The 25,521-nt window shown below is 43.9% G+C and overlaps 1 protein-coding gene across 2 annotated transcripts; it reads left to right on the top strand.

Annotated features, from left to right (window-relative positions):
- The first annotated feature begins 781 nt into the window (after window positions 1–781).
- atp2a2a (ATPase sarcoplasmic/endoplasmic reticulum Ca2+ transporting 2a) lies at window positions 782–25,507 on the top strand. 2 transcript variants are annotated; one of them, XR_013077147.1, is made up of 21 exons: window positions 782–1,300; window positions 2,433–2,450; window positions 2,554–2,636; window positions 4,962–5,066; window positions 6,215–6,353; window positions 14,587–14,667; window positions 15,466–15,551; window positions 15,720–16,184; window positions 18,519–18,607; window positions 18,762–18,864; window positions 19,245–19,376; window positions 19,475–19,591; window positions 19,692–19,910; window positions 20,021–20,356; window positions 20,604–20,824; window positions 20,934–21,136; window positions 21,261–21,346; window positions 21,431–21,564; window positions 21,663–21,780; window positions 22,693–24,184; window positions 24,756–25,507. XR_013077147.1 is itself a non-coding variant. In XM_076729846.1 (21 exons), exons 1-21 carry the CDS (start codon window positions 1,183–1,185, stop codon window positions 24,767–24,769), a joined length of 2,988 nt encoding a protein of 995 aa, XP_076585961.1. In that variant the 5' UTR covers window positions 785–1,182; the 3' UTR covers window positions 24,770–24,914. The 2 variants fall into 2 exon arrangements, 1 of the variants encoding a protein (XP_076585961.1); XM_076729846.1 differs by having other exon boundaries at window positions 785–1,300; window positions 22,693–22,813; window positions 24,756–24,914.
- Window positions 25,508–25,521: the final 14 nt, after the last annotated feature.

The raw sequence follows: 25,521 nt of genomic DNA, 5'->3' as shown, positions 1-25,521 counted from the left end.
TGACATGCCTGAGACACTGATCTGTCCTGTTCTCTACTATGCATGCGCTCGTAAATGTCAAAGGAAAACACAGGCCCCCTAGTCATGTGCAAATGAGGTAGTAAGACATAGAGCGTCTGTAATGGGATTCCTGCTGTCTGGGGGAATTGTGTAAAGTAGTTTTTGATTCTACACACGCGTCTTATACCTAACAGTGCATACGAAGTGCACTGTGCGCTGTGTAAGCGCCCTGCACCAGCATGGCAGAAGTGTTTCTCCGTGGGAACAGTCACATTGGTTGATTCTCGTTCGATTTCAGCGCTTCCCTACATGGGACGTCTGTGAGACTATGGAAGCCGAGAGCGGCTAATAAAACTAACAGTGAAGCCAGACAGAAAAGGAGCGCAGTCAGCGTCCACACTGCGTCATATGTGGCTTTTCGTGAAAAACGTCAAGGGATAAAAGCACGAAACAGCAACACCGCTGCATATTTTTCCTTCACAGTCATGACTCACAGTCACATATCGGCAGTCTACGATGAGGCCGACATGGCGGGCAACACAAGAAAACACTCACACCAATGCAAACTGTCCTAGCTTTGTGGTTTATACGCAACAGAACGGGATCTACGTGAATATATTCCAGTTTGCCATTTCCTGCTCGCTTCCTGTGTTTTTTCATGCCTCCCTGGTTTGAACGTAGCTGCCACCGTTCGTCCAATGATATTAGTCCACATGCAGCGCAGGGAAGAGGGGCAGCAGTGAGGCGCTTTGATAAAACCGGACTGTCAGCACCGCGCGGAGCCACAGAGAGCTGCGCCACGGCGAGGCACGGTACGGCACGGCACGAGAGCACAGCGGACCGGACCGGGTGAGCACGGTCCTCTACACAGGACACTGCTACACACACTGTGCCTCCATTTTCGGGGAGATAAGAGGACGCTCCGGGTAATTTTCATCCAGTCAGGAGAGGAATTCTGCTCAAAACAACGTTTTCTTCCGTAGAAGATCCACAGGAGCCAGGGGGCACGGTAACGTCAGACCGCGGTCAGGAGCTGTCGGTAGCTACCCGAGTGTGACTGCTCAGCTCTCAGTTGGCGAACTCCTTCTTCCTCTGACAGTACTGACAGTGTTTCAGGAGCCCGAAGGTAGCATACGGCAGTGTTTGGTGTAAAGCTGTGTGGGAAGGAGCCGTCTGTCCGCCATGGAGAACGCTCACACGAAGAGTGTGGAAGAAGTTTACAGTCATTTCTGCGTCAATGAAAGCACAGGACTTTCCCTGGACGAGGTGAAGCGTCAGAAGGAGAAATGGGGCCTAAACGGTACGACACTTTCCGCTGTAGACCACCACAGATACCGCTGCTGTGACTGAGACGGGGTTCAAAAATGTCATGTCATTGTAACATGTGCGCTGTGGGCACAGTATTCACTGTGTGTGGTAAAAGTCATCAGCATCATGTTTCCCGGCTCCTTAAAGTGATTTGGCTGACGTCACCAGTGGTGACCTCGAGGGTTCCCCACCAGCTCCACCGCACCAAGTGAATCATGACTTACAGGCCATTGTTACATTGGGGCATTGTTAGGCTTGGTGACATTACTGAACATTGTATCAGTGGGCAGCGTGGTATGATGGGAACACTGTGGACTGTGGTAACACTGTTAAACATTGTCTCATGGTGACATTGTTGACAGTAATTGTCAAATGTCTGGACATTGTTGAACACTGTTGGACACAGTAACCTTGTCGGCTGCTCTCAAAGCTAAACTGCAACACATCAGCCCATGTGCCTGGAGATCAGGCTGGCATTTGACACTGAACAGTGGCCACAGGATCACTGGAGTAACGCTGTCCTTCAAAGTTAATCTCTCTTGTCCCAGCCTTAAACAGCTGTTTTATATTAATATCACCTGGGAGGACATGCGCGCTATACCCCCCCCCCCCCCCCCCCAAATCTCCATGACCTTTAGATTGATTGGAGTTTTCCTGTTTTTTTTTTCTTATTGTGTAATAAAGATTACAGTAGTAAATTTGTACGCCATAGTTAGAAGTGTAAACATGATATATGAATACACAGGAAAAATTGAATACTACTATATGATTGGTTCTTGTTTAATGGATTCATACCCTCACTACATCATTACAGGTCTTCCTTACAAAACTTCTCCTCTTGTACAGCATCTATGACTAAATCATCAAAATATGAAGTGTAACTGGGAATATGCCGGCAGTGTTTGTCTGAGCTTTAGCTCTCTAAAGGTAACACTCACAGTCTCACAGAGCACACTGACCTCCTCTCGGTCAAGGAGTCAGTTCCTCATCAAGAAACAGGAACTGGGAGGCATGTCTCCAGCTGGCAAACACCGAAAAAGAAAGTATTTATACACTGCTTACCTTCCTTTCCTTTTCTTTTTTGACTGTTTCCCGCACGCTCCCTGGATTGACATCACACACAGAGTTACCAGCAGAGGAAGGTAATGATGCTGTCACTGATATTATTACTCTTGTTTTTTTTTGTTTTTTTTTTTAACAAGTTTCTGTGATGGATTGTTTTTTGACCAACTTTCCTCTCTGCAGGGAAATCTTTGTGGGAACTTGTCCTTGAACAATTTGAAGATTTACTTGTTCGAATTCTTCTGCTGGCTGCGTGTATATCTTTTGTAAGTATGTCACCACGTCTTGTTGCACTGGTTGATAAAATGCTGTCTCGTTGAGGTTGCTGCATCGATGATGCTATTTTACACAGTGCAGACTTGTGTCCTGTTATCTCATTCTGAACCCACTAAATCAAACGGAGTCATTTTGTAGCATCTCCTGCAATTGTGACATTGTGTGTTCAAGGTAGCTCGTTTTTATTTCCACCATCACTCCTGTCTCTTACGCTACATCTTGTCCAGTAAACGAGAGAGCTAATCAAAAGCGTTAAGGGAATGTCAGTCACCACATCCTACAGATTGCTTTCCCTCTCCACCTCTGGCTGAAGGAGTGTTTATGTGAAGTCAACATTGCAGACGGGATTATTATTAAGCCCTGAGTATTGAATGGTAGGAGACAGTTTATGCAGTGCATGCTGTGAACGTCTTCAGTTTGTGTTACCCGGCTGGGGTTACACTCGCGTATCAGAGAGCTAAACAGCTGAGAAGGCTAGCGACCCCTCTGAGGAATGGTGACAACAGCAGCAGCAGCATTGAGTTGCTATCACCATGTGCCAAGTAAGACATTTGACTTGTCAAGTATGGCTGCTTTGTAATGACTTAACCTGGTCCCCCCCAGGCCTTTGAGTGCTAGATAGATAAATGTTTAATAGTGGACTGTCATGATGTGATAGCATCGTCAGCGTGTTTCCAAACCCACTCCAAAGGTAAATCAAATGAACATTTATACGTAATGTTCGTTCTATTTTCGCAATATTTGGCTCACCAAAATGAAGCAAAAGATATACATTAAAGTTTTAATGTAAATTTAACCTAGAAATAGGCATGTTTTTAATTACAGTAGACTAACAGATGCCTGAAGAACATTTTGATAAGCGAGGTGTGTGTGCGTGTGTGTGCGTGTGCGTGTGTGTGTGTGTGTGTCTGTGTGTGTCTGCATGTGTGAGCTGGTATGTACTGTGCATTGTCCGGTCAGGTGATACAGAGGTGTCAGTGGCTGCTGTCTGACAGGGGAACAGAGCACCACTCGAGACCAAATTTGGGCCCTCACCCCTCAGTGGGAGGGCTCTCAGCAGACAAACGCACATGCCCACCTCAACATAGATTCACTCCCATACTTTAATATGTATCCAGTCTGGAAGCTAATTGAAATGGGTAAACTTAAAGTGCTGGAGTGGTTTCTCCAAAACTGAGTCTCAAGACTAGTCCAGCTTTTCATTAGTTCTGTTGTAAACTGCATCTCTTTGGGTTTTGGACTGCTGGTCAGACAAAAAAGTATTAATGACTAATTGAATGTGGAAAAAAATAATCAGCACATTAATTGATAATGAAATGCTGGTTAGCTGCAGCCCTAGTATGTGTATACATATATACTGTTTTGCTTTAGACTGAGTATTGTAAATCTCTTGGTCGTGTGTGGACATGCAGCACTCGAGCCCCGTGCTTCTGTGTTAACACCGCTATTAGGAGTTATGCTCGCCATTTAAGTTATGCCATTTAAAATGTCTTTGGCATCTGCTGCAGCTAGATGCTGACAACCTCTTTCTGAGGTTGATTGCTTTATTACATCACGAGACACTAACTAATTGCTTGTGACACACAGGCTAATTATAGGGCAGATTTCTCAGGGACAACAAGCCAAATGAGACTTCTGATGAGAATATTGTCATTGTTTTCTGTTTAATCATGCAGTTATACAACAGGTCCAACAGTATTAATGTGAGTTACACACAGTCCTCTTGATGATCTTCATTTTTGAATCAAATGTTTGTGAAGAAACTTGCATTCCTACACAGTTCAAATGGGCTGTGCAGTGTTGGCAGTTAAAAAAAATCAATAGTTACAAATATCCACAAGAGAACAGCAACAGTTACACACATAGAAAAGAATAAATGCACTGCCAGTGGTTGACTGATGCTGATGCTAGGCTCCTATTTCCTATTTATATTCAGGAAAGTATTGAGTTCAAGTATGATATGAAGCATTTATGATGTGATTTATGTCTTATTTTATTTTCCCCCCTCAGTATGTGAAGTTTTCTATGAGATGTGTGTGGGATTATTCTCAGATATTAACAATCTCTGGCTTTGATATCAAGTTTCTGGTAATTGACAAAAAGCTAAAAGCTAAAAAAAAAAGCTAAAAAACCTGTCCAGTTGATTTAAATGCATAATTTGTGACTGTGCAGCATGTCTCCATCTATGAGACAGCTGCATGCTTCAGTATTGTTCTGTCTTGATTTTTGTCGCCTCTCATCGTAGTAAGCTAATACCTATCTGTTTTGTGAAACGTCTTTAATAAATAGTAACATGTTTCTTGTACTGTTTTCAGGTCTTGGCTTGGTTTGAGGAGGGAGAAGAAACTATCACCGCTTTCGTGGAGCCTTTTGTAATTTTACTCATTCTTATAGCCAATGCCATCGTCGGTGTGTGGCAGGTGAGAAACATCCCTGGCAAGTCACTGTATTTAAATCCAGCTACATCCCCTTAGTGTCTGCAGAACAGGTCTGGAGATGATTTGACTTTTGTATTCTGTTATTGATTGTAAAGATTTAATGAAGTAAATCACATTGTTGGTTTCACTACACTTAAGGAGACACTTTAGGACATCATCTTGAGATAATAAGCCAGCATTTAGACATGTGAAATGTATTTAAACACCTGTAAAAATCAATGCATTACCTAAAGTAAGTATAGTATTGAAAGCTATTGTCTGTCAGTGCCAGTCTTGCTGTGGGCTGTGGATAAATGTCATCTTAGAGGCTGAATCAACATGGAAAGAGAGATACTAATATTTACAACTGATGAAATCCAGAGGAACCCAGTACCACAGTCTTCTACTAAATATCCTACCTTCATCAAGCTGATCACAACAATGTTGCAATGGATTAGGCTGCATTAGATGTGTGAACGGCTGCATTCAGAATGTTGAATCAACGCCCCTCTGACGCAGTTTAACCGAAAGATTTTTGTATTCGAATTGCGTAAGAACGGCAAGCACAGACATTAACAGACCGTGCCAAAGCTGTTGTGCTAACATTAAAGGCACCGCTGAATATGGGCGTAGAATGTTTCCAGGAATGAATGAAACTTCTCTGTCGGTGTGACAGCCGGCTGCGGTGTGGAGGTTTTCACGTCTGTTGGAACTCACTTGCTCTGTAGATAAACACTGTGCTGAAAATTATCCTTGTCTCAAAGAAAGCTTCCTATTGAAAGGGAGAAGTCTGTCTGTGTGACGCTTACATTTGAGGCTGGCTTATTCATTTGTGTGGGCAGTCCTCTCGGAGTGATGTGTTCTTCTTGCTGATGAAGGATGAAGATGCTGGTGGAGGATAAAATTGGAAAACATCAAGGGGCAAATGATGTGATTTCTAGTTCCATTTTCATACACTCAACACAGTAAATGTGCCCAACTGAAGCCTGATGAAATATGCATCCCACTTCCTTTTTCTAAGAATGGAAAAAAGAAATGACCGTAAAACCATTTAGTCCAGCAGAGACAAGAACATGCATGTAGGAGTTTATGTGATATTATCAGTCCATCTCAGAAATATTTGGCACTGAATCGCATTTTCTCCTCCCCAGGAACGCAATGCTGAGGATGCCATTGAGGCACTTAAGGAGTATGAGCCTGAGATGGGCAAAGTGTACCGGCAGGACAGGAAAACCGTGCAGAGGATCAAGGCTCGAGACATTGTGCCTGGTGATATCGTGGAGGTTGCTGGTAGGTTGACCTCCTCTTGACCTTGTGCGTGTTTAGACCGACATGGCTTCGGTGCTGTTGTTGTGTATGTGTATGTGTGTAACTGTTGTGTGTGTTGCTTAGACTTGAGCATCACCAACTGAAATGTGAAAAGTTTAGATGTTGGTTTGATTTGTAGACTCGAGCAAAGAAGACATCTGAATATCACACAAACCTTGAAATTCACAGAAAATTGGCAATTGAATGCCACTGCAGCCTTTCTCTCTTTAGCACAAGCTTGATTTGAAACCTCCCCCACCCCCATGTGCCACTGCAGAGGTGACACCCTGCAAGAGTGATGTATTTTGAGATGTTCTTATTAACCCCTTGTCTCAAAGGGCTGGATGCAAGTGCTGTCAAGGCCCACATTAGTGCCCCCCTCCCCCCCTCCCTGCATGTGAACTGAGTGCTGGAGTGATTCATGCTGCTGAGGTCCAGTCAGCATTTTCCAGCAGCTGAAATCCTCAGGATGTAAAACTTTGATTTGTAAGAGTGCTGTTTCCCCCACAGCGTGCGCTGTGTATATACAGTTTTGCAGAGGGATGAACAGAGACGGATATGTTGAGGAATGTTTAAGCCCTTGAGACTCGAGCGTTATCTCCATACTCTGTTTAACCCGAAGCCACTGAAGTGATGCATAGTTTTTCTGTGCATAGTGGTAGGTTTTATTTTTAGCTGTCATTGGCCGGTTAGATTATGGAATGCAGTATTTATAGAGGCAGTGACAGTCGAGAAAATGACAGGTGTCTGGTCCCACCCTGTACGTGCCCCTCCTATCCTGCTCAGGGGAACATTGCTACAGTGGGAGATGTGGGACAACGTTCAGCAGGGCTCCTGAGTAACCTTGACAAGGGCAAATGGAGTAGGACTGTTCAGGGAATTCAAATGTATGGTTTTTGTAGTGTTCTACTGTACACTGTAAATAATTAGTTTTTGTCGACCGTGCTAATCTTAGTGGTGGGCCCCCTTTCTATTGTTGGCTGCCGCCTTTGTGGAAAAATCTGACAAAATGCAAAGGGTTTTTTGCTGTTGTTGTTTTTTCAACACCAGAACTATTGGTGCCTTTTATGAGCAACTGTTTCGATGCACTCATCCCAAGCACACCCACATTATGTGCAGCACTAGAGGCAATGGGGGAATGACACCTTCAGTTTCTGCAAGATCAAGAATTTTCATTACTCGTGAAGCAAAAGCACATAGGTTTGGTGATCCTGGACTGCACTTGAGCGGCGCTTTTTTCTGTAAGTGAAGAAGTGGAATATTTTGCATAATCTGATTGAAATTCATCTACATTGTTTGAAGCGCTGAAGATTCAGTAATCACTAAAGTGTATGTCTTGCAGGAGAGCCAATTCAGACTAAATTGAATGGTTAAAGCTGTCACATATGACACACTGAATAACATGCAAGAAAACATTCCACCTTAAAAACTGTGGCTATGAGGTTCACCCTCTGACAAGTGGCTACTAATTCACTGATTATTCTACCACACCAGAGAATAAAGGAGGGAGAGAGGGCAACTATCTAACTACTTTTTCAGATGATTCGTCTGTTATTCCTGTCATTGTCTTGAGTGTTAACTGCATGCCAATTTAATCAGAGGACACAAGACAAAGTTGCCTCCCATGTTACCATGTGATGATCAGTTGTTGACAAGCGGTCCAGCACAGTGTTCACTACACATAAAACACACAGGGGCTACATTACATGACTGCCATTAAAACTTCACAGAGAACAATGAGAGCAAAACAGCATCGCCGATCCATTTTAACCAAATATTCTCTGGTTGAACTCAGCTAAAAACACAAAATCTGTCAGCATGTTAGTATGTTGTTCACCACGGAGCCTCTGCGTGTGTGGAGTAGGGGTGGGTGGTATGACTTTTTTTTGTGGTAATGGTGGTAATCCACTATTACAAAAATAAAATGGATACTCCACTCAAAACACATTCTTCCTCTTTTTGCTCCATTGGCAATGTAAGGGAACATATCTGAAAGAGAAAATGATTTAAAATGGACGTGCTTATTTGCTCAAAATGGAAGTGAAAATGAGGTATAATAGACCCACATCCACATGGAAAAGGTAAGCTGCCCCATAATGTTGATTAATTAGCAAATGTAATGTGATTCATTCTCAGAGTTAGACAAGTGGCAGGATTAGGCATCTCAACAACGTTTATTTGGCAGAAAACCTAAAGCATATTATATAAGTACAACAGTCAATGTCCCATGGGGCATGTCTATCAAGTACATTTACATACAGCAGCAGCAGACACACATACTGATGATGCACACAGCAGAGCAGCACAACAAAACCAGCCGAGCCTGTGTTGCAGTAAGAAGTTTGGAGATAACATTATGTATGACTAAGTGAGACGACACAAAAAGCAACGTGAAAAGTTACCCACATCCATCTATTGGCTTCAAGTGAGGCTTAATATTCACTCAGTTTTTCAGCAGTAAAACAACATAAAAACCTGACAGGTTCTAAGTTTGAAGTCAGTGTCCCAGTGTTCCCTTTAAAATCCGATGCCGTTCAGACCAGTTGAATTCACCTGCCGCTATTTCAACTGATTGCAGTCGTGGTGGTGATTATAATTCAAGACTTCAGGTCTTCTTGGGGTTAGAGTTCTGCTGTTGTTTCTGTTTGCGGAGGTGAGCTTCGATCTCGTGCCTGTGTGCTTCGTATTATCCCTCAAAGCAGTCCAAAGTAAACTGATTAGCACACACGGTATAAGGTGTAAATCCCTATGGATACTCTTGTCTGTCATATCATGATTTTTTTTTTAGAGCACAGCATTGTAAAGGTGTGCGCACAGGCTGTGTACGCCACTGATGCCGTGCACATTCACCAGCCTTTCCCACCTTTGTCTCCAAAAATCCAGGGAAACCCCGGTGTCGCGGGTGAAGCAGCGTGTAGAAAGCTTAATTTTTTTTGGCTCAGGTTTAAAGAGAATCTTGTGAGTCAGATGCACTCTACCCTTGCATATTAGAGATCTAGTTATTTTAAAACTCTTGACAAAGGTAGCTGGAGACTTTCATGTCAGCAGCTCGAGGCTTACTCAAAAATGCAGCCCAGCAGGCGGCAAAACCGGATGCTTTATTCTGCAGTCGGAAGACGTTCATCGCCTCAACTTACTTCCCAAATCCTCCAAATATCTTTCACAATGATTTCTGTCAGGCTCCCTTTTTTATGAATATTTTCATGAAGCTGCAAAGTGACCCCCGCCACGCAGAGGAGGAGTGCGATGACGCAAATGCTGGCCGGCTGGCTGCTGAGCCGAGGTAGAGGACACTGAGATGAGCCCTCTGTGGCTGCCTCAGCCGTGAGAAGAATAGCCTGCAGCCAATCTGCTGCTCTCTGTCAGGGTGCTGCTGTGGGTTTGAACGCTGCCTCCTACTCACACATCGCTCGTCGGCCTCACAGCCGCATGCTCGCTGAAATTTGCTTCATGTCATGTAAATAGTCTTCTATGTTATGCATTTCTCAACCTTTTATCTAAACTGCATTATTTAATGCTTGGTTTTATCTTGGTAGCTCAGTGTTTTCAAATCTAACCTTGAAGCAGTTGAAGCACCAAAGGCTGCTGTCTGTGCTTGTCTTTGGTGTCCAGTCTCTTGTTCCAGGTAGTCCTCTGTTGAATGACTGACTGCCAGCCAAACTCTGTAGTGGTACTTCAGAACTAACCCATAACTTACTCCAGACATTGTCTCACTGACCTTCAGATCAGTGATTTTGTCTGAATAGCTTAGATTTCAAAATCTTCAAATAGATATGATTAGTCATGATAAACCAGGTTTTTACTGTGGTCTACATTTGTACTGGTTTTAGGATGAGCTAGTGCCAACAGCCAAAATCTGATAAAGATTTACGTTGCCTCACTTTACCCCTGAAAAATGACATTAATTGACAACATGTGGCGTTCACAAGCTCCTTCCAGTGAATTTCAGCTCTTGTCATAACACAGCATACACTGTACGCTGCCAGCTACATTTTGGCGTTGAGGGCTTGCAGATTTGAATGCTGGCCTTTTCACAGAGCAGCAGAACTCAGTGGGTTTGTTCTCTGCTGCCTGTGAAGTCGAAGTCTGGATGTAGGAGGGGGGCTCATGTGGGGGGCAGTAAAGGGGGGAGGGATCTCTCATCTGCTTCTATTGTGCTAGAGAGAGATGACCTTATAGGGAAGCGCTTCATGGATTACCGTCCCACCCCACCATGCTCAATACACAGTGACCCTACCCATCAGCACCCGCACCCCCACTAAGATTCCAGACACCATGGATAGTATGTGGCATTTAATGTGGTCTGGCAAGCGTCCGTTGTCACTGAGGGACTGTCCTTTGGCGAAGGTTCCTGACTTGTCAGCAAGACTGAGAGAAGCGTGTCATCTCGCCGACCATTGAGAGAGGCTTTAGAAATGCAAAAACCTCAATTGTGATGATGTTCTGAAGAAGGGCCCCGAGGTTTTTATTCAAACCAAGCAGAGCCGGCTAAAGGCGGTGATATCAGCAGGCTCAGAGCTTGGTTGCAGAGATGTGTGCATGTGAACACACTGACCAAAATGTCAGGTGTTCTCTTCATTTAAGTACCACATATGACAGGAGTCATTTTTCATTATTAAAGATGACTTCTAATCTTACACAGATTTACCACCATTCAGCTCACTGTGCTCGACTTGTTAACTGCACTGACTGCTGGGAAGCCGTGCTTTGCTATGAGATTATAGATGGGAGTGTGAGAGGTCAGACTTTAATGAGGGGCCACCACTAAGTGTTGACCTTAAGACATGAAGAGAAGATAGATTTGTGACCTGTTGTTGTAAGATATAAAATCTATACTTTCTCTGATCGTTGTTTTCACATTAACGCTTTGTGTTACACGGCTGCAAGGACAAGTTAGACACAGTGTGTCTGATATTACATTACATTACATTCAGTCTGCTAATAGCTTCTCTGTAATGCCTCCCAGCTTTCACAATATGTTTTTCTCTAACTACCACACCGGAAAATCAAAAGTCCAAAGTTCAGATCCTTGATTTCTCCTAGCACATAGCATGCATGTGTGGGATGTGGTGAATATTCTTTAAAGATGTTGTGCAGTGTAGCGGTTGATCTTGATAGTGATTTAAATTCAGGTTTAATTGTGTCATGGTTAAAGTGCATGTAATTTCTGCCAGGCCTCTTCTAAACCCCCAGTTAATTTTGACACGAGGTTTAGTGCTCCCAGTCCTGGGACAAGTTTTGTTACTATGGCAACAGCAACGGTTGCGTACTATGTGGAGGCCCAGTGTGCGGCTGCTTAAGATTCACAACAGACTAGCAGAGATCTCAGGGATACAGTGTAGAGATGCTGCTTACATAACTGAGGTCATAGGTGCGGTTCAACTCCACCATCGGCCAACACATATTTGCATCTGTGACAACGTAACAGCACAAAGTCACAAAACTAGTCAGCTGGTGGTAAATATTGTTTTATCTCTCTTCCCAGACAACTGCTAACTAAACATGACTCACTCTGCCCTTGTTTGCTGATAAATAGTGAAACTCCCTCATGTCATTGCCCATGTCCTAACATAGTGGCCAATGGACAGAGAAGCAACGTTCCTTCCCTGAATGGTTTGCAGTGTCCACCTGACCATGTGCACCTGAATGCACTTCTGATACAGTCATGAATGTGCAAGGTGGCACCCATGTAAACGACACAGTCACAGAAAGAAGATTATCAGTTTCCTTGCATTGCACTTCCCCATTGGTTGTGCTGAGTCATGGTAACAGAGCTTGTCTAGTGCACCTGGCTGCTGAAGATTAGAAGGAAAAAAAGAAAAGAAGAAGAATTCATGAAATGTTAGTATTTGACCTGTCGGTTTTTGATAACATGTTCGTTCGGACAACGTATTTGCATATTTCACACATGTAAATGTGGCCTGTGAGTTAATCAGTCCTGGATCTGTGTTGGAAAGCTGCAGGAGTGTTCACCTGTTGACCGTTTTAAAATGACCCACTCAGTATGATTGGAGGTCAGCCTTTTGTTCAGCTGCCATCAGCACATGTAGCCTCCTGGCCGGGTCCAGAGGAAACCTGGCCTGCAGCATCACACGCTATCCCCTAACACACGGCAGAGGCAGGTGCCATCCAAAGCTGGCAGCTCTGCTTCAGTCACTGCCTTGCCTGCTGTTGAAAGGTCTGTTTTAAAAAGCACCTTGGGGAGTCATATTGGGTACAATGCATCACCGGGTCTGAGCCTTTGGTTCTGTAAAACTTGTGGGACTGTGTGACCTGTTGGCAAGCACAGAGGAGAAAGTGTGGTTACGCCTGAAAAGACACTTGGACTGAGACCAAGTAGGATGTTGACACAAAGGGACAGATGATATACACACACTTCATTAGAGCAGGTCTGCAGTGTAACACAGCCTCAGGACAACTCCAGTGTTTCACAATGTCACAGAGTCTCAACACTCCCTGGTGTCTTTGTATGCAAACATCAGAAAGCTCCATTGTCAGAGGCCTATCCCCACTTGCCATGTTTCCTGGCTCAGCATTCTATAAAAAGTTGTCAGTGTTTCCTCAAAAGTAATGCCGTAGCACAGGAAGTGTTAAACAACCATGTAGGATGTGACTGAAAAGCTTTGTGACTTCTCAGGAAAACATTTCATGTTAAGTTCCTGTGGTGCAGCTAAGGGTAATCCTTTTAATCTCCTCCAGGGGTGGGATAGTTTCTCTTAACAAAGTTACAGGTGGAGCAATGAAATGGGTTCCTCTGTTCAATGCACAGCAGATCATTGATCCGAACCATCTGGAAGTTATCTGCAGTCTTTAACTGCACTCAGTTTTTGTACTTTGAACTGACCCAGAGCCTACATCACAGTCCCTGAGCTGGGTTTTGTGACCTTCTGAGAAGTGAAGCTTCCATTACGCCCGTCGTTCCAGGTTCAGATGGTTTGAAGATGCAGCTGAGCTCAACATTAGTCCTTCTCAGAAAAGCTGTCTGTCTTGTCTGGCCAGTGCCTGTTGACAGATCAGAGTTCCTGGCACCGCTGTCAGGACATCTAATAAGTTGATCCAGCTTCTCACAGGGTCATGTCTCATTGTGGGAAGTCAACTCTCATGGAGTGAGAGTGCTGAAATGCACGCGACTTCATTAAGTTTGTGCATGAAGTTGGAAATGTGTAAAAATGTGAGCATCCAGACAGTACAGTGATGAGGTGTATCCCAAATGTCTGGACTCTGAGGTGATGTGGAGGAGCTGGGACACAGTCTTTGTCCCGCTGTCTCTTCCTGTGCTCGTTTAAACCTGTTCAGTGCATTGGGGAACATATTGAAGTGCTTCTTCCATTTTTGGCTGCATGCATGCTTCCATTGCTATTTTCCCCTCCCGTCCCTCAAGGACATGGGGGAAGGGGTGATCTGGACTTTAATACATTTTATCACATCTTTGTTGTCAGTTTTTTTCATGATTGAGTTTGAGTGTTCACTTCAACTTTGATTCTTAGATGTTTGGCAGGCCTGTGTGGGCTCCTGGACTCACTCACCATGTTCTTGGTTGGAGTCTTTTGTAACACTCTGACACAATTTGCATTTTTAACTAAGCAAGCCTATATGTAGACTACGCCCACGGAACTGTGCCATAGCCTGAGCCATTTCCCCAGTTTCCATTGCCTTTATGTACCATTAGGAAGCTGAATTGGGTCACTGCAATTCTGATGTACCCAAATTGGCCTTTTCCTTTGAGACAGGCCTTTTATGGCTCACAGGTCCTTCATTTCCTCCTCTTTCTTTGGCTCTCCTTCTCTTTCCCTGCAGTGATGGCAGCACTGCTCTGCTGCTGTGGTACACCAACCCCCCTGTAATAATCAGTTTAGTTTACGCTAATGCTGAGTTACTGCCTGCAGAAGATAGGCAACATCTCATCTGTTAAATCTTCGATTAGCCTGCAGACACACATGCAGCATTGTACAGTACCAGTAGCACATGGGCGGACTCTGTGTTAATCAATCCTGCAGTGTTAGTCAACTGCTGTTCATGTGGTGTAAAAGACCGTTTGGCTGGCATATATGATGTTGTGACAATTCAACTGTTCTCCTTGTCATTAACGTGACCTTTCAGACTTAATTTAAAATCCTTTCAGCTGTTATATTTTCTTTCCAGTGGATTTTCCTGTGTATTCTTGCTCTTAACGCTTTTGTGTATTTTCTCTAATTATGGGTCTGTTTGGTTACAGTTGGAGACAAGGTCCCTGCTGACATCCGTATCTGTTCGATCAAATCAACAACTCTGAGGGTAGATCAGTCCATTCTGACCGGTAAGACATGTCCGCTGATGATATCACAGCCATCAAATTCCTGTGCTGTTTGTGTCAATTAGATTCTCAGTTTGTCCTGATTACATTAGTCCATTTAATAGGTTTAATTAGATAATTTTATTAATTAGTTTGCCTTAACTGTGGCATATGAATGTTTTTATACACTGGAGAACTGAAACACTACAGGTTCTAAACTGTTTCGTCATCTTAAATTTGTTGTGGTCCTTTTATGTTATTTCTAATTTTAATTTTTACTTTTTTCCTAATTATTATTGTTATTGCACACTAAACTTTTTATCACAGCCTCACTGGCCATGGGTTTCAACAGCAGTTGTAACTGACACTCAGTGAGTTCAGTCTGTTGTTTATTCAAGGCTACTGTAGGGTTTCATTTGATAGTTATGTTTTGGATAAAATCCATTCTCTAGCTCTCCACTGATGCTCCCTTTATTTCAAAATAAGAGCACAAAGTTATCTAAGATAACCTCGCCCAAGATAATGGATCAAAAATCCGCCTGGTTTGAAGAACCAGAATAGCTGGGTGGCAAAGAACTGCGTCATTTGAGGTCGCTGCAGAATTAGCCCAGAGGTGTATCATTTCAAGTCATCATGTCATATCATGTCACACTTGCTTCTGAGCTGAAATATTCATGAGCATGTGAAAGATCAGTGAGACAGCACGAGTGATCATTCTGTCTCATAGATCTCTGTGTAGAGATAAGTGGCTGTGCGTTCTTCCATCATCGGCAGAGATGAATGCGAACCGATATAACCAGCTGCCGTCTGTCCTCTTTGTAGGTGAATCTGTCTCTGTTATCAAACACACCGACCCTGTGCCTGACCCTCGTGCTGTCAATCAGGACAAGAAGAACATGCTCTTCTCTGTAAGCTGAACTCTGCACCTTATCACACATCCTGTTGATGTCCTCCGACTTCTTGTTTGTTTAGTGTCTGTTAACTTCCTGGAAAAACTCACTCCTGTTGTTATTTCAAGATGTGTGAGATGCTATCAGATGTACTTGAGCCCGCATGAATACTACTTGTTTTTTCAGGGTACCAACATTGCAGCCGGGAAGGCCGTGGGTGTGGTTGTGTCCACGGGTGTTAACACTGAGATCGGAAAGATCCGTGATGAAATGGCGGCAACTGAGCAGGAGAAGACGCCCCTGCAGCAGAAGCTGGATGAGTTTGGGGAGCAGCTGTCGAAGGTCATCTCGCTCATCTGCATCGCCGTGTGGATCATCAACATCGGCCACTTCAACGACCCTGTTCATGGAGGCTCCTGGATCCGCGGGGCTGTCTACTACTTTAAGATCGCTGTGGCGTTGGCGGTGGCAGCCATCCCTGAGGGTCTTCCTGCTGTCATCACCACTTGCCTGGCCCTGGGCACTCGCCGCATGGCCAAGAAGAACGCCATCGTCCGCAGCCTGCCGTCCGTGGAGACCCTGGGTTGCACCTCTGTCATCTGTTCTGACAAGACGGGAACTCTGACCACCAACCAGATGTCTGTCTGCAGAGTGAGTCACACACACACACACACACACAAACACTTTCTCTTGGTGCATTGCTGAGCAGTTTGGTGCTTTGTCATCTTTGTTGTCCCTGCCTGGAGTTTCAATAAGGTGGCAGTAGTTGGAGAAACTGTGACTGTGTAATCACTTTCAATGCATTTCCCAGCTAAAATGCTAATACTGCTTTGGGCTGGATGATTAATCAAATTTTATTTTCAGTTCACAATTTTTGCTTCCAATGATTTTGAAAACAAGATAATGGAGATAAAACAGTTGTTGTGCTGCACTCTGTTTTGCAGTGATGCTAAGCCAAACTGTAGCATGTTTAGTTCAGCTTGAGTCAAGATAATGGAAACAGAGTCTTTGGTCAACAAGAAAGGTAAAGCCAATTCGGCTGTTAGACAGGATGATATCACATGACACACGCGTGCACACAGCAGGCACACACTCATGTACAGTGAACTTATGTTGAGAGAGCAGGCATGGATAGTTGTTACACACTGTGGCAGCCCCAAAGCCTTGTACAAATAAGTTAGAAGACAGCCCAGTCACGTGACAGCTTGCAGTGCGAGTACCGGCTCTCTACAGTAACGACTGTGTGTGCGCAACGTGCCTGGAGCTGACAGTGTGTCGCTGCTCGCCAAGTACATTCAACACTGAATGAGTTAGAGAAAACTCTGATGTATCACACAGACAGAACTGAATATACAGACAGAGTGAAGCCCATGATGCTGCTCTAGATGACATTTATTGGGTTTTTTTTTGCTTTTCAGTTAAATTATATTTTAAGTTCAAGGGAATCCACTGTGAAAAATATCCATTTTTTAAAGTTCAGTAAATGCATGATGTTTTCAAAGTCAATGATGATTGTGTGAAATTATCTCAATATTGACCAAAAATAATCGTGATTATGATTTTTTGCCATAGTCAAGCAGCCCTAATACACTCTGTACAAACAGATGGAGTGGAGTGTTCCTTGTGATCAGGTATTCAGGTTATTTAACAAGAAGACAACATGCTGCCGCTTCTCTAATCTACATTGAGCTGTTGGATGACTTGCAGTGCTGCTGTTGCATAACTGACCTTGCGTCATCAAGCTGCAAAGCAACGAGCCTGTAGTTCCTCTCTCTCTCTCTCTCTCTCTCTCTCTCTCTCTCTCTCTCTCTCTCTCTCTCTCTCTCTCTCTCTTTGTGAGTGGCACACCGGTGCTACTTGGTCCCACATTAAGAGGAGATTTCAGCATTTATAAAAGTTTAATCCTCTTTTGTTGCCTGTTCAGTGTTTTCTCAGAACGTTGGCTCAGACTGAATTAGACTTGTGACATTAATTTACAGTTTTTATCAAACAGTTGTTTAGTCCTCAGTATTGTTTGGCCCACATTTTTTACTGGCCATGATTAAATAGCCTTGTGATTCTGGAATTACTGCTGTTTTCAGTGATTTATAGTGATTTGCAGAAAGCCGAGAGCCATATATTAAAGCACTGCAAAGAAAACATTAGCACTCAGGACACACAGACAGAAGCCTTTTGAAGAGGTGTGCTAATTGGATTTACATTGCTGTCTCAATGAAAGGGTTATTTTTTATGATTTTTTTTCTTAAGTATAAATGCAAGCATTTATTTCAGATATGTACATACATGCATTCAACGTTTGTAGGACCATATGATTTCCCCAATGCAGAAAACACAGTAATAACACACACACACATAATTTGACAATAAGACTGGAATCAAACTGTTGTCAGTGTCCAGTTAAGCATTGTAAACAAGGAGGAGCGTTGCCCAAAGGTGAGAATAGCCTCCATCAGACCCACTTACCCAGTGTGTTCGAGCTGCACATGGAGATCCATTTGATACAGAATAGTGTTGCAATACATCAGATTCATTGATAATCATTACATTTTGAATATTTTCTTATTAAACTGTTGAAATTGTATTCATCCACCACATTAGACTGACGTAGACACATCAGATTAAACAAACTTCCTGAAGGAGTATGTCTGGTACTGCAGGGCACAGCGTCTCTCTTTACTCAGCCTCTCTGGCAGTCTCTTGTGTTTACTTATGTAGAGAAGCTAAACACCCATTTCTCACATTAGGCAGCAGGCCACCCAGCCTGGCCCTCACAAAGACGCACTCTGTAACACTGCAGGATTATCTACTGTTAGGAAAGAGCTCTCACTCTTCAGGTCCACTTAGAGTTTCTGCAGTTTCTGCTGCCACCTGCTGTGTCAGTGAAGAAACGGGTGTCGACTCGAACGCTGACACCATCAAATGGGGACTGCTTTGAACAAAAAAAACTCATGTTTGTTTTGTCCCACTTGCTCTTTTGTTCTGCAGATGTTCGTTATCAACAAGGCTGAAGGTGACAGCTGCTCTCTATCAGAGTTCACCATCACAGGTTCTACTTACGCACCTGAGGGAGAAGTGTGAGTACCTTACACTAGGGAACCTGTAGGTTAAATTGAGTATATGGAGTTAAAGATGGGTATTTAAACACAATATTAGACAACATTCTCATTGTGAAATGAACTGTACATACATGTACACACACACGGGTTAATACTCTGTACTTGTCCTCAGGTACCAGGATGGTAAACAAGTGAAGTGCGCCCAGAATGATGCCCTGGTTGAACTGGCTACCATCTGTGCCCTGTGTAATGACTCCTCTCTGGACTTCAATGAGGTCTGAATCCTGAGCTGCATAACACACAGTACACAGTGTAAAATGGATCGGACACGATATGGAAAACCAAATATATGTATGCACATACACCATATGCAGGGGAGTGTCACTGGATTAATCTGAGGTGCAAATAGGCAGAATTACCTTCCTAGATCAAAGGTCACATGCAAATATATCAGTCATGCAGGTGACACTAAATACAGTACAAAATACTGTGCTACAGGTGACAAACAAACAAACATTCTGCTCTCCAGCCTTGTCCAAATAAAACAGAAGGAAAGACTTAAAGGCACAGATATGATTCATTCTTGAGCAATAGACAAGTGACAGTTGTGGCACCTGAGGAGAAAATGTTTGCATGAATGTTTTTGATGTTTCAGGTGAAGGGTGTGTACGAGAAGGTCGGTGAGGCCACAGAGACCGCGCTGACCTGTCTGGTGGAGAAGATGAACGTCTTTGACACTGAAGTCCACAGCCTGTCCAAGATTGACAGAGCTAACGCCTGCAACTCAGTGAGTGACACCAGCTCCCTCGTCAGCACTCTCTGAGGAGTTCCACTGCTCCCACTCAGCAGCTTTTTCTCACCCTGCCTGTCCTTTTGTCTGATCAGGTGATCAAGCAGCTGATGAGGAAGGAGTTCACCCTGGAGTTCTCCAGGGACAGGAAGTCCATGTCTGTGTACTGCAGCCCAAACAATCGTTCTTCCATGGGCAAGATGTTTGTCAAGGTAGAAAGCTGTAGTGAGGACTTCTCGATGACTTTGATTTAGATGCCTGACAGTATTCTACCATGTTGTGAATTTCTTCCTCCTCTGCTCCACCTCACAGGGGGCCCCCGAGGGAGTTATTGACAGATGCACTTATATCAGAGTTGGCAACACCAAAGTTCCCCTCAGCAAAGGTATCAAGGAAAAGATCATGTCTGTGATCCGTGAGTATGGGACGGGCCGTGACACGCTCCGGTGCCTGGCTCTGGCCACCAGAGACAGCCCACCCAAAAAGGAGGAGATGGTACTCTCCGACACGGCCAAATTCTCGGAGTACGAGGTGAATTTTTCTTGAATCTCTGATACAATTGTTTGCATGTTGTTACAGCAAAAACATTTGGTGTTTGTGGCACCAAACATTCAGTCACATCTTTTTCTCTGTGTGTCCAGTCCGACCTGACCTTCGTCGGCTGCGTTGGCATGCTGGACCCCCCCAGGCAGGAGGTGGCCGCCTCTATCATGCTGTGTCGCCAGGCTGGCATCCGAGTCATCATGATCACCGGGGACAACAAGGGCACAGCTGTGGCTATCTGCCGCCGCATTGGCATCCTGACCGAGGAGGATGACGTGGAACGCATGGCCTTCACCGGACGGGAGTTTGATGAACTCTCGCCCCATGCTCAGCGTGACGCTGTGACTCACGCTCGCTGTTTCGCCCGCGTCGAACCTTCCCACAAGTCCAAGATCGTTGAGTTCCTGCAAGGATTTGATGAGATCACTGCCATGGTAATGAAGTGTGAAAACCGAGTCTGTTGACACATTTTATTAGAAATTGGTGTAGAAGCATTTTTCTTTACTTTGCTTGTTGGTCTTCAATCCATTTCTGGTTAACATCTAAAGGTAGTAAACATCGTGTTCTGAAACCTCTGTGTATCTTGTCTTTGTTTTCTTGGTCAGCATCATATTTGTTGTATTTATTTGCTCATGTCAGAGCAAAGGAACTACCCCTCTGTAACAACATATGTGTCCACAGACGGGTGACGGAGTGAACGATGCCCCAGCCTTGAAGAAGGCAGAGATTGGCATCGCCATGGGCTCTGGCACTGCTGTGGCCAAGTCAGCCTCTGAGATGGTCCTCGCTGATGACAACTTTTCCTCCATTGTGGCTGCTGTTGAAGAAGGCAGAGCTATTTACAATAACATGAAGCAGTTCATCAGATACCTCATCTCCTCCAACGTGGGGGAGGTCGTTTGGTGAGTCTCCTCAGGAGCAGATGGCCTTAGGATTGTACTGATATCGACAGTTACCCTTTAGTAGGACAGAATTATGAGACATTGATTGGATGGTGATTTCTCCTCACAGCATCTTCCTTACTGCGGCGCTGGGCTTCCCTGAGGCTCTGATCCCAGTTCAGCTGCTCTGGGTCAACCTGGTGACTGATGGCCTCCCTGCCACCGCCCTGGGCTTCAACCCCCCAGATCTGGACATCATGGAGAAGCCTCCTCGTAATGCTAAGGAGCCCCTCATCTCTGGCTGGCTCTTCTTCCGATACCTGGCCATTGGAGGTTAGTTGAGAATGGAACATGTCTGTTTTTTATATGAAAGAGAGTAATCTATGATTTGCTTTAATGCAGTTTGATAAATAGATCATTTGTATGTGAGGATGTAATTTGGTGTCTTTGCTTGTAGGCTATGTGGGTGCAGCCACAGTGGGAGCTGCTGCCTGGTGGTTTACTGTCTCTGAGGACGGACCTCAGCTCACTCTGTACCAGCTGGTAAGTGTGCCAGTCTGAGTGATCATCCTTCAGCTCCCCTCAGCTTTTTGCCTCCCCCTCACTCCCCTGCCTCCCTCCTCGCAGAGCCACTTCCTCCAGTGTGCGCCAGACAACCCAGAATTTGACGGCCTGGACTGCCACGTGTTTGAGTCACCCTACCCTATGACCATGGCCCTGTCTGTGCTTGTCACCATTGAGATGTGCAATGCTCTCAACAGGTAAACAGGTGCCTCTCTGAAATATTGAAGGATAATTTGTTCTCAGAAAATGAAAGCGAAGGTGATAAATTCACCATCTGTGTTCTCTCCTCCGTCAGTCTGTCGGAGAACCAGTCCCTCCTGAGGATGCCTCCTTGGGAGAACATTTGGCTCCTGGGGGCCATCTGCCTCTCCATGTCCCTCCACTTCCTCATCCTCTATGTGGAACCTCTGCCTGTGAGTTTTAAAGAAACAGTTTAACCAATGATGGCTTGGTGTCATTCACAAACAAAACTCAGACTTGAGCTGGCTGTTTTATAATCCAGTTCCCTACTGCAGGACACAGGCCAGGTTTCACAAGTTATGTGTTTCTCTTTGCCCCCTGGTGGTTGTATGGCCTCATTACAGACATGTAGTGGAAACAGATGGGCTCTCTTTTAAATACAAGGAAAATACTTAAAAATTAAGTTAAAATTGACACTCATATGCCTGCATCTCACACGCTTTTGTCAGACCATATACCAGAAGGTCTTTGCTCTTTTTTGCCTTTATTAGATAGGTGACAGCTGGGACGCAGACAGAAAATGGTGGGAGAAAGAGTTGATTAGTGAGCTTTAAAGGTGCTGGTATGTTACCAGCACTGAGTGTAAAAATGACCAGTTGTGGTTTACAGGGGGTCATGTCAGGGACTATTTCTTGTCTGGACCAATGACATCTGGGATTAGTGATCTTTAGTGGTGCTGTTGGTAGATAGATTTTGAGATCTAGACTTGAAATAGATCTTGGAGGGAGCCAGGCTAGCTTTTTTCCTCTGTTTCCAGTCTTAATGATAAGCTAAGCTAACGGCCCTCTGGCTGTAACTTCATATTTACCATATGCAGTGGTATCGATCTTCTCGTGTAACTCTCTGCCAGAAATTCCTAAAATGTCACACTGCTCCTTTAAGTGCACCCCATAACATTGACCTAAATGTCCCTAATGGTCCTTTGTGCTGTTGGTTTGAATGTGGCGTGACTTTTGAACAGGTAGGAGTTCGTCTGCATATGAGCTACCTATGCTGACACCATGTGCACTCATAATCCTGTAAAATGTTGTGGGTAAAGAGTATCTGTGATGTTAAGTGATGAACGTTGTTGTGCACTTTCCCAGGTCATCTTCCAAATCACCCCTCTGGATACAACCCAGTGGATGATGGTGCTGAAGATCTCCCTGCCCGTCATCCTGCTGGACGAGCTGCTAAAGTTTCTTGCCAGGAACTACTTGGACTTTGGTAAACAGCTGGAGAAGCCGGCCAGCAAAGGCTGCTCTCTGTCTGCATGCGCCGAGGGCATCTCCTGGCCCTTCGTGGCCATCTCCCTGCCCCTGGTGCTGTGGATCTACAGCACTGACACTAACGTGTCCGCCATGTTGTGGCCCTGACTGACTCCAGTACACTACCCTCCCCGTGCACCAGTGTGAAGTGGACATTAACACACACATCTAACACAGTTACATTAACTCAGAACAACTCACAGTCAACACTTGCACCTGCTCTGACAGTCTGTCTGCTGTCAGATGTTTTGTATTTAGGACAGTTTCACCAAGACATATTTTTGGGCGGGGGGTTGGGGGTTCAGTCATATTTTAATGACTCTGACTGGCATTATGTCTGTGTTTTCTTTTGCCATCACGCTTTTCTCTCTTTTGATCCCCTGTTTTGAACAGTTAGAGATGCCCACCTTGTCGGACTTGTGTGTTGAGCTGTACAGAGAATTTACACTATTTTATAATGATTAATATTTTGTAATTTTTGGGAGGGGCTGTGGGGAGCAGAATGCAGGATGTGATTCTGAGGACCTTATAGTACAATGTTAGTTTTGGGGTAAAGACTTGAATATATTTGCCCTGGCATGAATCTCTACAGTCATTTTTGAGCTCCATGCATGGTCATTCATTATTTTCTGCAGTAGGCAGAGCACAGCTACCTCAGTGCTGATAATATGACCATTACTACATTTGTCTTAACAACCATTTGATCTTTGGAAGTGTTGAGGTAAGCATTAATTTGTTTTGCAGTCGAGACAATGCCCTCACACATATTTTAACGTTTTTTTTTTTTTTTTAATCTATTTTTTTGTGTTATTGGAGGGGAGAGGACGAGGATATGTTACCAGTTTGATTCAGAGCAATTTTTTTTGATAAAGCCTGTTGTTAAATTTGTTTACTTGAAGAAAACACATTTGTCTTGATCTTATTTTTTTTTTTTAAAGTTTGGCTTATGAGATTCAGTCTCAACTTTCAGTCTTAATTTTGCATCTTAATTACGGCAATCTTTCTAATTTATCTATTATGTGCACATACTGTACTTGAATATGTAAAAAGGCACCAAGAAGCTGTTAGTCTTATCAACTGAGCACAAGATGGACGACCGGTCATTGGAAGAGTCTGTATATCTGTACATAGCACACAAAGTAGAGCCTCTGTATAGATTTTTGTTGTTGCTGTCAATATGCTCCATACATTTACACTAGTTTACTTAAGCGTGGTCTTAGCCTTTCTGCATGCCTGCTCCAGTAATACCAGGCCAGTGAGTGCTCTGAGGTTTTTAGTTTGAAAGCTAACTGTGGTTTCTTCCAATGCCTTCCACCTGTTTACCTGCAGAGTGAGTACACTTTGACCTGCATGCCAGCTCGCACTCGCTCATCTTTACGTGGTTGCATACGCAGCTTTGCTGTCTGTCATTGCTGATATGAGAATGACAGAACCTCATACTTTTGATAGGACTAGCAGGTTTTTGTAAATTATATGTTTAATGGTACATGAGTAAGAGAGGGAAATTAAGGTGTTTAAGAGTTTGTTTGAAGATGCCTTCAGTGTCACTAAGTGCCAGATGACATGCTCGGCAGCAATAGAAGCCTTTTTGCATTTGAACCTGGCACAGAGTCACTGGTGCCAGTTATTTTTGACTGTAGACTGGCAGCATGTTTTGGCAACTGGCAGAGACACCTCACACCAGTAAAGGTGTTGTTGTTTGCTTTTTATTTGTGCATCTTTTTTTTTTTTTATTGCATTTGTCTTTTGATCAAATCCTCTGCTTGCCAGCTGCATGGCCTTCATGTATTTGCTGGTATTATAAAAAGAAGTACTGATGAATTTAAATGACTTGCTGCTCAGATGCTTTTACTCAGATGTCCACTGATTTGATTCTCCCTCTCTCTTCTGTTTCTTTGCAGCAAAGGCCAAGTAAGCCCACCTCTCCTCTAAATTCCTTGCAGAAACTTTGGTTTGGTTTTGTGTTGTGCATGTGTGTTTTGGGCAGCACATCTTACAAGAGCTGCATGTCAGTTAAGTAATATGAAGACAGAGGCTCGTGAAGTTCATACATCGTTTTTATAGAAAGGCCATAAATAAATGTCTGATGAAAACTAGCCAACCCCACCTCATCAGTCCTTCCATCCTCCTGCATGAAGAGCCTTAGACTACAGTACATTTCTCATGCCATCTTTTTAGAAGATCTTAGTACCGTGTACAGTAAAGTGTACGATATTCCACGGTGCATGTCCGCTGAATCAGCCATCTGTTTAACCAGACTCGTGTAATAGACAATGTATAGTATTGGTAAATAGAATAGACATTCGTCAAATAGTACAAATGTTACATAAGCTAAAAAGAAAAAAAAAAACAGTTCATCTTTCCTAAGGAAATACTTTTATGGGATATTTAAAAACCAAACAGCCTTTTTTTGTTTTGTTTTTTTGCTTTGCACTGAGATGTGCAACGTGTTTGGAGCAGATTTTGTCGTATCTGGGAAGGCGGACGTGCAGCGGTGCAGTGATGCATATGTTTAACCATGAGGCAGATGGCAGACAGTCCCTCCACTGGCATTTTTGCCGAACTGCTGTACTGTATTTTCAGAGATGATTGTACAATGTATCACATGAACTTTGGTTTCAGGTAAATAAAACTGTCATACGTGAAGAGTTTACTCACTGTGTGATG

The sequence above is a fragment of the Chaetodon auriga genome, chromosome 5 (assembly GCF_051107435.1).
Source record: "Chaetodon auriga isolate fChaAug3 chromosome 5, fChaAug3.hap1, whole genome shotgun sequence".
Lineage (NCBI taxonomy): Eukaryota > Metazoa > Chordata > Actinopteri > Chaetodontiformes > Chaetodontidae > Chaetodon > Chaetodon auriga.
This window is presented reverse-complemented; position numbering and strand designations above follow the sequence as displayed.